Source organism: Podarcis gaigeae, assembly GCF_964106915.1.
Source record: "Podarcis gaigeae genome assembly, chromosome: 3".
NCBI classification, from domain to species: domain Eukaryota; kingdom Metazoa; phylum Chordata; class Lepidosauria; order Squamata; family Lacertidae; genus Podarcis; species Podarcis gaigeae.
This window is the reverse complement of record NC_139680.1, coordinates 69,012,933-69,029,296: the sequence shown is the minus strand read 5'-3', so window position 1 is coordinate 69,029,296 and position 16,364 is coordinate 69,012,933. Positions and strand designations below refer to the sequence as shown.

General features: G+C 42.5%; 1 protein-coding gene across 1 annotated transcript in view; it reads right to left on the bottom strand.

Moving 5' to 3' along the window:
• Window positions 1-345, bottom strand: part of FNDC1 (fibronectin type III domain containing 1) — an 88,408-nt gene extending 88,063 nt beyond the window's left edge. Inside the window, exon 1 of the mRNA XM_083732037.1 lies at window positions 69-345. Within this exon, the coding sequence (XP_083588163.1) occupies window positions 69-174 (106 nt within the window). The 5' untranslated portion in view covers window positions 175-345. The remainder of the gene's footprint in view (window positions 1-68) is intronic.
• Window positions 346-16,364: the final 16,019 nt, after the last annotated feature.

The window sequence follows — 16,364 nt, the reverse complement described above, 5'->3', positions numbered from 1 at the left end:
CTCATCGCCCCCTTTTCGAGGAGGGAGACCCCCTCACTGGGGAGAAATAAGGGGGATGGGGGGCGTACCTGGTGCGGCGGAGTGGAGCAGAGCAGCCAGGAGCAGGAGCAGCGCCCACGACGACAGCAGGAGGATCCGCGGAGCCGGGCCGGCGGCGGCGGCAGCAGCAGCCATGGGTCCGGGGTGCGCGGGGAGGGGGCTCCGCAGTGCCAAGCCCGCGCCGAAATGGCTGTGCAGCTCCCCTCGGGTCCCAGCGGCAGCGATCAAGGCACGCTCCGTCGGTGCCGCCGTCGCCGCTCGCCGCTTCTCTTCATTGCTGCATCTCCCGAAAGTTCGCCGTTCCCGCGGCTGCGCTGCCTCCCGCGGGTCTCTGCCTTGCGCTCGCTCTCCCCGCGCCCATGTCTCCCCCTACTGGCCGACGGCGATATTGCCAGCACGACGGCAGCGGCGGCCAAGAGTCATCCTGAGCAAGATTACCGCTAGGTGGTCGTAGGATTCTGGGCTGTACCAACTCAGGCCGCAAGGGAGGAGAGGATAGGCTGGAGTGTTCCTCGTGGAAAAATAAATAAGCGAACAAACAGACGCCTTGCATTTGGTAAAGAAGTATATCGGAAGAGGGCTGAACCCCCCTGAGACCTCCGAGTATAGGGGCGGTATATAAATTCAATAAATAATAATAATAATGCCTTCCCCCACTCTCAAATGCTGACACAAGGTTAGCAAGTGAGCAGGAGGGAGCAGGCATTTGAAACTACGGTTTCCCGATCTCACCTCTGCCACTGCTATATCACTGAGGTGGTTTCCAGTGTGTCATTCATGTGCTTACCATAAATGTATTCCTGCACAATTAAAACATATTAAAGAACTCTGTCTCCCTAGCACAACAAATCTACTTCTTTTTAAACTTATTGTGGTTTGGAAAGTCATAGGGAAATGCACTGAAAAGTGTGGGGTGAACTACTGATGACTAGGAAGACGTACCCAGCAAGCACCCCAAGTAAATGTGGGGTGGACACTTATAGCCTCCCCACCAATAGGGTTTCCGTATATCAAAAAGGAAAGTTGTTGAAAGTTGTTGAACTTTTTTAAAGGAAGACCCCAAAATTGTTGAGCGTTTTTGTACAAAAATGCCCCCCAAAAGGAGTGATTTTGACTTAGATCCTAAGATCCAGGATAAAGCGCCGCCTTTTGGAAATCCCCCCCCCCCCCCCCGATGTCAACTGCGTCTTTGAAGTCCCATTAACAGGAAAATCCGGACATATGGCAGCCGTACTCAACCAACACATCAGAACGAGTGCTCAATAAAGACCGGATATAGTCAGTCCTCTGTGTCAGCTTTGTGCAAGTAAATCTGGATGGGTGCTAATTAAAAACAGGTGGTCTGGAGTAGCACAGCAAGATGGATCCAATTAATTGGCCTTAAGTTGTTACCATGAGTTGTGACTAAGGCTGCACTCTTAACTCCGTAGCTCAGTGGTAGAGCATCTGCCTTGCATGCAAAACACACCAGGTTCAATTCCCAGCATCTCCAATAGGATCAAGGGTTTGAGGCCCACATTGGGCAAAAGAATCCTGCACTGCAGGAGGTAGGACTAGATGGCCCTCAAGATCCCTTCCAACTCGTAATTCGTAATTCTATGAAAACCCTGGAGGGCTGCTGCCATACAGTGTAGGGAGTAGTGATCTAGATGGACCAGTAGGTCTAACTCAGCATAAGGCAGCTTCCTCTGTCAGGTCCAATTAATTCAATAGGATTGATTTCTGCATAGGCATGGCTAGGGCTGCACTGTTAAGTCCCTTTGATTTCAGTGGGTTGACTCAAAGCATACTAAGTCTGGATCCATCCCAGTAAGGTATTGATCAGTCCAGCATAAGACTCAGGGGCTCAGTAGGCAATTGGCTCTGCTCTCCAAGTCACAACTTTGCAACTGACTCTATCTGATTGCCTCCAGACTTCCATTGAAAGACCACGATTGGATCCTGCAAGCCTGAAGACTGTTTGTGCCAGCTCTGTCTTATGATGTCAACACCTCCTAAAGTGGTGGGCCTGTGGGGTGGGACCTGTGAACCTCCAGAAGTTTCTGGAACTACAACTCCCATCATCCCTGACCATAGACCATGATGGCTGGGGTTGATGGGAGCTGGAGTTCAGCAACAGCTTGAGGGCCACTGGTTCCTCAGAGTCAAGTAAAGAAGCACAAAACATACAGTGATGGTTCCCTAGCCTGGCAGGTCTTTATTTCCTTCAGAATCTCTCCTAAGATGTACCTGATGAAGCCCACTGAATTCTTTCTCTCCCCCTTTCCTTCCTGGAATGCCCTTGTCATATTTCTGGGCAACACAGTGATGGATGAAACAAAAGGAAGTTCAAGGTGCAGATTTGTTTATTCCCTGCTCCCCTCCTGAATTTGATGCATTCCAAAAATTATTTTAATGTTAATGGTCTTCTTAATCCTTTTTGCAGTGCACCTATCCAGTTGGATACCAGACTGTACAGTTATCTGCAGAAAGCAGGTCATCACTCTTTATCCAGTGACACAATGCGTAGCTGTTAATGCATATCTCAGATAAAAGTGCCCCTCAAACTAAACATTGCAAAGTTTAGCAACGCTAAATTCAGCTAATCCTAACAATAACAGTCCTCCACACCTCCTGTGTGTCGTCCTGTGCCAGGCAGCAGTAAAAGACACAGCCAAATTGACAAAAACATTAAAATCCTCAAAGTTGTACACATGCTGCACTTTCCCTATATAGAAAGCACTTCCACATAGCGGAGAAAGGTATGAAAACTTGTATGTAGAACATCATAAGTGATGACAGCACATGTGTATTTTGTTGCATTCAAATCAGAGGAGACATGCATGTGTCTGGGAATTGCAATTTGTTAAGAGCTCTGTGAGGGATTAAATTACAGTTCCCGTGATTCTTTGGGGGAAATTGTGCTCTTTAAATCTATGGTGTATTGATGTTTTGGCAATGTGCAGAGCTATTTACATTGTAGCACTTAAACAGTTAAAAGGCATGCAGTTAATAAGCATTCTAGAATCAGCTGGCATTCCTAAAAATTACTGTGTGGTCGTTTCCTTAATAAATCTCTGTGGAGACAGCTAGCCTATCTAGTGCAAGAATGGTGGAGCAAAGGAGTGGAAGGATCAGTCTCCCTGACAGCTGTCTACCTTTGAACCTGTCTACCTTTACAAACTTTTACCCTCGGAGAAGATCTGAAGGAAGGCTGGGTGGGGGGATGACAAATGGAATTCCTCACAGAATGGAACTCTGCCTGGGTGCCACATTTCAATAAGCACCAGCTTGTCTCCATGGTTATATGGAATTTGTTTTGCTCAGTTACCTTAGTTAGGCCAGTAGTGGGGTGTGTAATGGAGGGTGGAGTGTCAAAGGACACCCATAATTTAAAAGGCTCATCAGAAACAGACACAGCATTCAGAAAGAAGAGGCATGCCCAAACCTCAGATTGGAACTGATGGTTGGCATTGCTAGAGCTGCAAAAATTATTGTCACCACGTAAGAAATAAGTCAATCATCTATCCAAATTTTGCCTGCCTTTTACAGCCAGTGAAAATTCTGCCACTGTTTTTAATGGGAAGTGTGGGTGAAGCTCCTATTCAGATGGTTTTCTGATGTGCCATTGTCCACATGTTCAGGCAAGAGAAGGGGACAATCTCCATTGCTGTGTGATGACCTCCAGATATTATAGGCCAATTCCCATCAGCATGGCCAGTGGTCAGGGATCATGGGAGTTGTAGTCCACAGCATCTGGAGGACGGCATCACACTGGTCCACCTATCTCAGTGCTGTCTACACTAACTGGCAGCGCCTCTCCAGCATTGCAGAAAGGAATCTTGCTCGTTTCTCTCAGCAGTCAGCAACCAGCAACTGAACCCAGGGCCTATTAAAGGCCCAGCATGTGTTGCCCTACTGAGCTATGGCTCCACCTCATGAGGGTTATTCCTCACACAATTATAATTATGGTAGCTCAAAACTCAGCAACAGAAGTGCTATCTGTGTGGTGAGCTCCCTTCCAGCTATCAGAAGTGACCTAACTTCTGAAGTGAATCTGTCAAAGTTGTGTATGTTTCTAATTTGGGGGAGAGAGAAAAGTATGCTCTATCCCAGTACTAGGGAAAGGACATTGTTAAAATCACCTGAATGGATTAATACAGTGGTACCTCAGGTTACAGACACTTCAGGTTACAGATGCTTCAGGATACAGACTCTGCTAACCCAGAAATAGTACCTCGGGTTAAGAACTTTGCTTCAGATGAGAACAGAAATTGCGCGGTGGCGACAGCAGGAGGAGGCCCCATTAGCTAAAGTGGTACCTCAGGTTAAGAACAGTTTCAAGTTAAGAACGGACCTCCAGAACGAATTAAGTTCTTAACCTGAGGTACCACTGTACATGCAAATGAAAAATGACCTGCTCCTTCTCCCCCTTCCTCTGGAGAGTAGAGATGGCAACTCCAACCTGTTGAGATAATGGGGATTTCATCTCTCAGCATACATTTCAGACCCCCTGGTAATGCAGGGTTAGAAAGATGGATGGCTTCTCAATGGCCAATGATTTAAATATCCCATCAATAGCCTGCCTGGTGTTTACATTAACTCCACTGAGGGTGTAAAGGGAATCGTTTTTTGGAAGGTCTGCAGTCCAAATGCATGGTTCACATTTGGAGCTATTGCCAAGCTCAAGCAACAACAACAGAATTCCGCTTGATTCCGACTCTTCCATAAATTACTCTTCTTCTGAGTGAATGATACAAACCAGTTGTTCCCTGAAAGTGATGTGGAAAGCAATCGGGTCAGTGTATTAATGCTAAAAGAATGTGGCTTCCTTGTTCAAGTTTTATTAAAAAGAAATAAACAGAGGTGGCATGCAGGGAAAGATGGCGTTGTCAGGTAGGCCTCCTGTTGGAAAATAGCCCTTGCGATCCATTGCTAGTTCTTGAGAAAATGATCTGCCATCTTAAAACTAAGCTGTCAAAGGGTAAAATGCACAACTCAACAGCAAGGCAGTGTATAGCACAAAATAACTGGTTATCTCGTGCAATGATAATGAGGTCATTGTCCTTGTAAAGGAGGTTGATAAACATAGCTGTGCTCTAAATGGTCTTTGATGGAGTTGACCAAGAGGTTAGAATCATTATCCATATCCTTCTGCTTCCAGAGAATGATTAGAAGAACTCATTTCTTCCACCAGCAACTGAATGCCAACAGGAAGTTTGCAATTTGCTGAACTGAAAAGGACTACAGATTCTTTAATCAAACTATTTATCCATGCCACATAAATCCATGTTTTGTTCTTAGAGTTGGCAGGCAATAAAGGAAAGCCATGTACCACGGCAGTAGGGCTGAAGGGGTGAGGAGAAAAAAAGAACATGTTCATGAATGTAATACTTTTGAAAATGGCCAGCAGATACCACTAGATTTTTTTTTTGGGGGGGGGGGGGATACAGATTCTTGTTTCCTATTTCCTGGACACACCATGGCTGGTGCATATTTACTCTGGCATCCAGTCTTTCTTGAGTAGAGTCTCGTTGTTGTTTAGTCGTTTAGTTGTGTCCGACTCTTCGTGACCCCATGGACCAGAGCATGCCAGGCACTTCTGTCTTCCACTGCCTCCCGCAGTTTGGTCAAACTCATGCTGGTAGCTTCAAGAACACTGTCCAATCATCTCATCCTCTGTCGTCCCCTTCTCCTTTTGCCCTCCATCTTTCCCAACATCAGGGTCTTTTCCAGGGAGTCTTCTCTTCTCATGAGGTAGCCAAAGTATTGGAGCCTCAGTTTCAGGATCTGTCCTTCCAGTGAGCACTCAGGGCTGATTTCCTTAAGAATGGATAGGTTTGATCTTCTTGCAGTCCATGGGACTCTCAAGAGTCTCCTCCAGCACCATAATTCAAAAGCATCAATTCTTCCATACTACTACTATTCTCACTTCCATACTACTGGGAAAACCATAGCTTTAACTATACAGACCTTTGTTGGCAAGGTGATGTCTCTGCTTTTTAAGATGCTGTCTAGGTTTGTCATTGCTTTTCTGAGTAGCATCTAGACTTGGGCAAATGACTATAGAGGCAGAAAGAATGGCTCTCTGCTTCCTCTTTTTCAAATCCATAATTGCTAAGGAACCTTTAGTGATAGACTTTGCCAAAAGCTTTCTGGAAGTCCAAATATGTAATATCTACTGAACAGATGCTTGTTGAAAATTTCAAAGAACTCTAAACTATTGGAAAAGCAGGACTTGGGTTTAGGCTTACAGAAGCCATGCTGATATTCCCAGCAGCGCTTGTTCTCTTAAAAACTAATGATTTCTGCACATTTACCCCAAATATATCTATCTATTTTTATTTATTTGTTGCCTTTGTATCCCAGCTTCCCTCCACAGAATCCAAGGAGGCATATATGGTACTCCCCCTCTTCATTTAATCCCCACAACAACCTTGTGAGGTAGGTTAGGCTGAGCAGCAGCAAGAGACTCAAAGCCGTCCCTGAGTTTCATGTCTGGGAACCTGAACCATGGTCTCCCAAGTCCTAGTCTGACACTCTAACCACTATGAAACACTATGAAGCATTGCATTGGCTACTTTACAATCCTCCAATAAGAAGGCTGATTTTAGGGACAAGCTGAACATTTTCATGACTAAGCCACCTCCTGCCTTGTTTGTTTCACTAGTTCCATCAGTGGTCCTTCCCAAATAAAGCATTTCAAAACTGGGTATGTAGCTAACATCTTCTGGCTGGTTTCCTGCTTTTGATATACTTCAAGACATATGTATTGTTTGTCTTAATGTTTTTGGTAACATGCTCCTCACATTCCTTTCTCACTTGCCCTGTTGTCAACCTTATGCATTTTCCAAATAAAATATTACTGAGTTTCCACAGGCCTGTTTGCTCTGTCTTCTCTCTCCCTCCTTTATTCATTCATCCCTGCAGAAATCCAGAGTTCTGAACTACCTCAACTTTCCATGTGATAAATGGCTTTTTAGAGCACATTACAAGCAGTCACTAATGCTCAGAGATGTGATATTTTAGGTGCCAGTCCTATATGCCCAAGGGTGGGGATAGAGGAGAAATTTGATTCAGTAGGCATTAATAGCTGACTCTATAAAATTTGCACATCCCAAAACATTATGCAAACCACAACACAAAGATCCTTCAAAATTTGTACACTTGAGTTTTGTGATGTAATTCTCTAGCCAATGTTTACTTTTTTTTAAAAAAAGCATGCATTAGGAAACAGTGTGTATAAAAACAAATATATTGGTGAAAATAACATACAAACATACATTATATTAGAGGAAACTGCTTTCAGAAATGTGTACATTAGTCAAAACTGCAGGTAAAAATCTGTTTATTGAGAGAAATTGGCACTAAGATGTCGATGAATTTTCATGAGGATTCTTATTTTAAAACCCACAGACTCCTGCAAAATGTAGGGAACTGAATTTAAGATTTGAGAAATGAGAAACTGGGAGAATCAAAATGGAAAGATCCTTCCATCCCTACCTGGGAGTAAGTCCCATTGAATTCTATGGTGTTCTTTCCGAGAAGATGTGCTACTAAGAGTTCATTTATGTTGTCTTCAGTGTGATCCAAGTCTTTCCTAGATCTGTTTTTTAAAAAACCTTTAAAAATGGTCTCTGGTCTACTATTTGTAGTGTGATTCATTAAGGTGAGCAGAAAAAATAGCCTGCCTTTCTCTTGGGTTTCAAATTAATTTTTAAAGTAAGAAATGCAAATAGTGTGTATGTACACACACACACACACACACACCCCAGGGACACTACATTGGACACGGTATTTTATCTGATGGCACCAATTCTATGGAATACTTTGCTGAATGAGGTCTGTCAGGCCCCATCGCTATGCTGTTCAGGTGACTGGTGAAGGTCTGACTTTTTAAAAAAGCATTTATTCATTGTGTAATTTTTGCTGGCTCAGTTATGCTACTTTTGTGCTACTGGAATTTGTTAAATAGGTTGGATATTATTAATTTATTAATTTGAATATATGTATTGGTGTTTTGCTTACTCTGTTTTCATTATCGTCTGTTAGCTACCTTGATTTCCTTTGGAGAAATAGCAGGGACAAGCAATTTTCATTGAAATCACAGGAATCAATAATAGAATCATTGAAATGAATGACTAAATAAAATTGAGGAGGTAGGTTCCCCTCTGTGCCCTCCTGTGGATAAAAAGCTGTATCCACTTTAATATCCCCTTTTGTGACAACTTAGCTTCCCTCAGGTGGCCCACTAGGAATAATTTTCTTTTTAAAAAAAATATTTTTTATTGGTTTTCATCAAGAAAAATACATATCGCACCACATTACAACTTTAACAAATTTTCTCATTTTTTGACTTCCTTCATCCTCTCTGATAATCATCCGAATTAAACATTTGAATTACACATTTCCTAAATTTGCTATTGCCTTTTAACATACCCCTCCACATCTGTTTTTCTTTTTTGCAATATTTCTTAGGTTTTTACAGAGCTTCTTTAAATGCCACTAACGTTATTTCATTATCACTTATACATTCCCAATACTCTACTAACTTTCCCCAGTCCTCGATGAACTTTTGATCTCGTAGATATCTAATCTTCCCTGTCAGTTTATCAAGTTCTGCATAGTCCATCAGCTTCATTCTCCACTCCTCCAATGTTGGTACTTGTTCCTGTTTCCATTTCTGGGCCAGTAATATTCTTGCCACTGTTACTGCATATTGGAAAAGTTTACAGTTCTTTCTATTTATTTCATTTCCTGTAATTCCCAAGAGAAAGGCCTCTGGTTTCTTAACAAATGTATATTTCAACATTTTTTTCAATTCATTATATATCAGTTCCCAGAAGCTCTTCACTTTCTTACATTCCCACCACATATGATAGAAAGTACCATCCTTTTCTTTACATTTCCAACATTTCTTGCATGTTTTATACATTTTTGCAAGTTTTACCGGTGTAATATACCATCTGTAAATCATTTTCATAACATTTTCCTTTAATGCAGTACATGCAGTAAATTTAATGTTTTCGTTCCATAATTTAATCCAATCATTAAGTTGTATATTATAACCAAAATCTCTGGCCCATTGTATCATAACAGATTTAACTTCCTGATCCTTTGTATGCCATTCCAGCAATATCTTATACATTTTAGATAGAATTTTATATTCATTATTTATTATTTCTATTTGAAATTTTGAATCTTTCTCTATGAATCCATATTCCTTAAGATCTTTTTTTAAACATTCCGTTTATTTGAAAATAATGCAACCAGTCATATACAAACTCTTTTACTTCTTCATAGGGTTTCATTTTCCATTTCCCCCCTTCCTTAACAATCAAATTCCCATATGTAATCCAATTCCTTCTCATATTGATTTTTTTAACATTCATAACCTCTAATGGAGACAACCAGTGCGGAGTTTTTGGTTCAGGTAGGCTTTTATACCTACCCCATATTTCTATCTACGATCTTTGGAAAATGTGGTTCTCAAAGCTTTTATGGATTTTCTTCTTTTCAGACCATAAATATGCATGCCACCCAAATCTATTATCAAATCCTTCTATATCTAACAACTCTGTATTTTCTAATTTTACCCATTCCTTTAACCAACAGAGACATGAAGCTTCATAATATAATTTCAGGTCTGGTAGGGTGAAGCCTCCTCTTTCTTTAGCATCTGTTAGTAACTTAAATTGAATTCTTGGCTTCTTTCCCTGCCAGATATACCTTGAAATTACTCTTTGCCATTCTTTAAAGGTCACAGTCCCTTTGATTATTGGAATTGTCTGAAACAAAAATAGCAATTTTGGCAGTACGCTCATCTTTATCGTTGAGATCCTCCCCCACAGTGATAACTTCATTCCCACTAGGAATAATTTTCAGTATTTTTCACATTTCTCTTTCTGTGTCTTCTTTCTTCTTTGGCGATCACTCGTAGCCGAGTAAGATTGTCTTCCATAAACACGGTTTTAACAATGAGTCCATAAGTGACTGTGGAGGCCAATTCTGGATCCACACGTCCTTCCACAGTGGGGACATAGGTTTCTGGGTGGGAGTTGATCATGGTGTGGATTTGCCAAGCGTGCCTTCCTCTTAGCATGTTTCTCCCTTGCGTCCTGAGTTCGAGTGTCTTCAAAGCCTATGACACCTTTGGTAAAGGCTGTTTTCCAACTGGAGCGCTCGCAGGCCAGTGTTTCCCAGTTGTCAGTGTTTATACTACATTTTTAAAGGTTTGCCTTGAGACAGTCTTTAAACCTCTTTTGTTGACCACCAGCATTATGCTTTCCATTTTTAAGTTTGGAATGCTTCTTGCAGCTAGAAGCTGCCTGACATGTATCTGAAAGAAATCAAAACGAGTAAGTCAACATTTCAGTCACTGGGTGGCAGCACAGCCCACAAGAATTCTAGACCTAATGTATAAAAAACTGCAGTGGGAAGAACAGTGGCCATGCTATCTAAGGAAGACATTACAGTAATATGTTTTATTGGACTGATGTGTTCTAGTGAAACAGCCTTCAAGCCTTTGAGTATTGCAAGGTGCTTCTTCAGAAGGTAAAAGCAGAAAGTGGTGTGTGGTTTACAAAGCAAATGATCTGAGCTGACACACTGACAGAATTGATTGAAATACAAATATAATGCAATCGCTTTAAGCAAAACAATATCTTAGTGTTGGCCTTGCAGCTGTGGTTTGCCTCTGATTCCCTGGAGAGAGAGAAATATATAGGCATGGGAAAAACAGATAGGCACGGGAGATCCCCAGTTTGCATGCTGTTTCCTGGGGTGCTGCTGCTGCAATGACCATAGTATTATTGGTAGGGCATGCAGGAACCACCTCTTATTAAACGGCAGCATAAATAAACCCTAACACCAAAGTCTTGTGCAAGCTTAAAAACTTGGATAAAAAGCTCCTGTCAGTCAAATTAACAATACTAGGCTACATGGACAAATACCCTGACTTGGTATTGGCCAGTTTTCCAGATTCCTATGGTGCCATATGCTTCCATGGACCATTTCATCAGAAGCATGAAGTGCCCACTTAAGTGCTTAGGCATATATCCTCTGATTACAGAGAAAAAATGAACAAAGTAAGGCCAAAAGATCAAGCAATGCAAGAGGCAGCAGTTTGCAGGTCATAGTACTGTGCTTTTGTTTTTTTATATATTGCAAACTGCCCTGTGATCCTCAGATGGAGGGCAGCAGAGAAATTCAGTAAATAAATCAAAGTAATAAATTCTATGCAGATCACAGAAGACTATAGGACTGGATTCAAATCTGATACGAGACACAAACAGTGAGGCTGTGACTCATTCATAGCTGGGGGCACACTTCTGTTTTTGTTCTGCCTTGTAGCCTAAAACAAATAGACTTGAACCAATCTTGTTATTGTCCCATATTTCTAACTTGTACCGTGCAATTGGTACAAGTGAGAAACAATTGGATACAGTACACGGAGTTGGGTTTCGCTTTTATTTATTTTGGATGGCTTTGGCCTGATTGAGTCTGAAAGGCCAGTGGTGGTTGGTGGTGACAGTGTTATAACTGATACCGCACCTTCCTAACTAGTCATGGAGTCCATTTGGTCAGCCATACATGCCTCAGTTAAAATACAGGAGCCATTCAGGGGAATTTGCCACAGTGCTGTGTTATTGTTCCATCAAGGGGAAAGGCTGGCAGCCAAGGCTCAATTGTATAGTTTAATCAGCAGAATTAACCCAGATGCAAAGGAAGCAATGGAAGGCTCAAATGATGCTTGGCACAGGCTTCAAAACATCTTTGCCCTGGGCTTGGCAGGGCGTACAGCAAACACACCTCGTGTGACTATTTGTTTTTGTCTGAAAGTGATTTAGACTTTGTCCCAGGAAGGAAATTAACATGTTCCAAGCAGTCTGCCCATTGATCTTTAGCTCTTGGAGTGCTGGGGGCACTTTATTTCAGTAACCCTAAGTGTGCCCGGCATGCCAAGAGAGCTCTGAAGTGTGTGTGTGTGTGTGTGTGTGTGTGTGTGTGTGTGTGTGTGTCAGCCTCGCTTAACCACAAAAGCTGTCAGAATAGCTCTCATACATAGCTGGTGCAGTGGGGATTCATCTATATTACACAGCGCTTTCAAGTCTTGTTGAGGCAGGGGGTGGTGGTGGCAATGCTTGAAAGGTGAGAAGGTAGAGCAACCTACTAGAGCAACATCAGAGTTTTTGCTCCCAACTTCAGGGATGGATTCATAGTAGCAGCTTTAATAGTATAATGGGGCACAGTCTCTTCCAGCTGGATAGCGACTGACATAACAGACTCTCTGGAGAGGGATGGGCAACAGTCCTCTTCTATCTTCCAGCAATAACATTTTGATATCTGCTGCTGGTTTTCTTGTTGCGGCTACAATTTACACATTAAAAGAACAATCATAGAATTGTAGAGTTGGAAGGGAACCTGAGGATCACCTAGTGTCCAACGCAGGAATCCCAACTAAAGCATCCAAGACAGATGGCCCTCCAACCTCTGCTTAAAAACCTCCAAGGAAGGAGAGTCTACCATCTTTGAAGGGAGTCTGTTCCACTGTCAAACAGCTCTTACCATCAGAAAGCTCTTCCTGATGTTTAGTTAGAATCTCCCTTCTGGTAACTTGGAAGCCATTGGTTCAGGTCCTACCTTCTGCAGCTGGAGAAAACAAGCTTGCTCCAGCTTCCATGTACAGATATTTAGAGATGGCTATCATATCTCCTCTTAGTCTTCTCTTTTCCAGGCTAAACATATCCAATTCCTTCAACCATTCCTCAAAAGGCTTGGTATCCAGACCCTTGCCTTGACCATCTTGCTCACCCTCCTCTGCACTCATTCCAGCTTGTCAATGTCCTTCTTAAATTGCAACGACCAGAACTGGATACAGGACTCCAGGTGTGGTCTGACCAAGGCAGAACATTTACATCTGCCTTGTCTTGCCTCAGCAATGGACTGGATGAGAGCCAATAAACTGAAGTTCAACAAATCTTTGGCAAGGGCATCCACATATTTGAAGCTTAGCAGTTTTATCCTTTTTTTCTGCCATTCCGATTGGGAGTGTACATGAGGTATGTTTACCATTCAGGCTCTAAAATTAGAAGCAGACTTGTCAAGTTGCTACCTTCTTATGACATTAGCCTGGAGCACAGCCCTTCTCCAGCTGGAACAACAGCAGAGTGTCAGAAATGAAAGCAAAAAATGTGCTTTTGATGATCGCTTGATCTTCTTTCATGCTGTTAAGGACTTGAGACCTGCTTCTTACTCATAGCCAATATTCAGTGCACCTCTAGGATATTGTCAAGCTTTTTGTAGCCCTTCAGACATAAGATGGTTAATAAGAAGATCAAAATGAAGTTCCCAACATTTTCTGGAATGGACTCCTTTTCTTAAATACCGTATTTTTCGTCCTATAAGACACACCGTCCCATAAGGCGCACCTAGTTTTTTGGGGGGGGAAATAAAGGGGGGATTATTTTTTCCCCAGGCACGGGGCTTCCCCCGACCCCAGCCCCCAAACAGGCAGCTCTCTGCAAGCCGTGGGAGCCCAGCGCTGGCTCCCGCTGCTTGCGGAGAGGTCATCGAAGCTTGGACGCGCTGAGCTCAGCACGCACAGGCTTCAGCATGCAGGCAACTCTCCGCAAGCAGCGGGAGCCCAGCGCCGGGGTCCAGCTGCTTGCGGAGAGGTGCGCGAAGCCTGCATTCGCCCCATAGGACGCACACACATTTCCCCTTCATTTTTGAAGGGGAAAAAGTGCGTCCTATAGGGCGAAAAATACGGTATGTATTGCATGCAGAAATTCAGCAGAATCTGCTTCTACAGTGGTACCTCGGGTTAAGAACTTAATTCATTCTGGAGGTCTGTTCTTAACCTGAAACCGTTCTTAACCTGAGGTACCACTTTAGCTGCTGCTGCTGAGCCACCATCACACGATTTCTGTTCTCATCCTGAAGTAAAGTTCTTAACCCAAGGTACTATTTCTGGTTTAGCAGAGTCTGTAATCTGAAGTGTCTGTAACCTGAGGTACCACTGAACTTCATCACCATACAAAGGAAATTTGTTTCCAATGGGCTCTCAGACATGGGCTCTTTTATTGACCAACTACCTGATTCTGGACCTGCTGGTGCTAATGCTCTTGGATTGGGGCTGGTTAACCCCCACCCACCCCCGCTACTGCTTTCCATGTAAGATGGGACTCCTCACACAGATCAACAGAGCTATGTCTAATCCACTGTTTCGGAGTGAAGTGTGGAGGGGAAGCTTTGGTGGCAATATAAAAACAAATAAACCAATGAGTACACAAGCATCTGTGTTAAAAAAATTGTCTATTTGTCTATTCCATCAGATGTTTCAGTCCAACAAAGTGATACTTTCCTTTTCATTCCAATTAGTTTTAAACAGGAAACTTTGTGGTAGACCTGCTTTGTGTCTGATTGTTAAGCATCTTGCATGGCTCATTGTTCCTCAAACACAACCTTTTCACCTGAATCAGGAAATACAGGCAACCAGGGCTCTGCAAAACCTGCTTTTATATTTTGCAGTCACAGTTACAAGCATCATATGCCGCTGCAGTTTGATTCGTGTAATCAGATTTCATTTAATCAAAGGGTCCAGTGCTAGCCCTACTCAGAGTAGACCCATTTAAGTTAATGGATAAGACTGAGGACTCATCTACATTTTCAATTCTCCTCTGATTTATTTTGTCCTGCCCCTTTCCCCAGGAAAACTCACTGTTTACTGCTGAATCAGAACAAACATCAATCTGCAGGCATCAAAGACCCAATTGATGTTTGTGCCGATTCAGGAGTAAGCAGCAAGAAGTGGCAGGACAGAAGAAAAACCTCTCAGACTGACACCTAGAGAACATGGGGCAAAGGGAAGTGTGGATGAACTTTGACTTATGTTCACTAATTTCTATGGGTTCTATGGGTTCACTAATTTCTAAGGGTTCTATGGGTCTTGACCCCATTCATGATCAATCACCAAAATGGGGAAGGGATATATGGAAAGAAAGCCACATTTTAGCTCAGACACAGGAAAAACATCTTCCACTCAAATGTATTGTTGTGGGTGTCATGTTTTACTCCAAGGCAATGTGCAGCATGGTGTAAGAACTCTTGCCCAAGTATCACCAGAGGCAAACTCTCATAAATGAGCTGATAATCCCTTGTCTTTCTGACATTTGCACTTGCTGCAATGCGAATGAAGAGGTGCAATTTCCCCCATCTTTCTTATTATATAGCTACATTGAATTGTAGGCTCCAGTGCTTACCCCTTTGTGCATCTTGTCTCGTGGGATTTTAGCCGGAGGAAAAACCAACAGGTAGCTTTTAAAACCAACGTATTATAGGAAGTGTCATGTGGTTATTAAGTAATGATTTGCTGTCAAGAAACACAGGTTCCATCAGGCTTGATACTCCTTTGCTACTGCATGCTTCTTTGTGCGCAAGCACAGTTTGAAAAGACAAAATATGGGAGCCAAACGAGATCTGAGTGTGAGAACTTTGATTTCTGCCAAGCAGTTTTCCCCCTCTGGATTACTGCAAAATGCACACACGCCACCATAGATAGGAGGTCCTGGCTCAAAGGCATTATGGGTTTTTAAAAAAATAATCTTTTTTATTTATTTTCAAGAATATAAACATACAACATAAAACAATACAAAATCCAAATATCGGATTACTCTGAATCTCCTGACTTTCTCCAATTCCATCCATGGGTCCTTTTGATTCTATTTTCAACTGCATATCAGTACTTCTCCAGTTTTTCATCTTCTTAAATTATCTATACGTTCTGTTACATTACAAGTGTATTTAAAATCCTGCTAATGTTTTGACCTGCTTACAATGGTTTTGTATATGTATTATAAACATTTCCCATTCTTTTTAAAATGTATTGTCTTCTTGATTCCTGAGCTTCCCAGTTAGTTTTGCCTTTTCGGCATAGTCCATCAATTTGATTTGCCATCCTGCATTATGAAAGATTTCACTGGTGGTAAAGGAGTGGGCTGTACCACAGTGCTAGGAGCCATCCATTGCAGGGGGCAGAAGCAGCTACACTTAGAGTGGTCATGTGCCCTATTTTACAGCAGACGCTCGTCTGTTTCAAGGGCTGTCGAGATATATTCCTCTATTTGAAGGGCTGGTCCAGGTCTGCTTCAAAGCTAAAAGTATCAAAGGAAGGAAGAACAACACGGGCCTCAAAGTTACCCTCAACCTTTAGCGCTGGGGAAGCAGGCTGACAACCTGATCACCTGTTCACCGTCTTCCTCACTATGGCCAGATGTGTTGTTTTTCTATTTCAATTACAGAAATTATTTCTGAATTTGCATCTCTACATAAGAATTAGCTCGTGA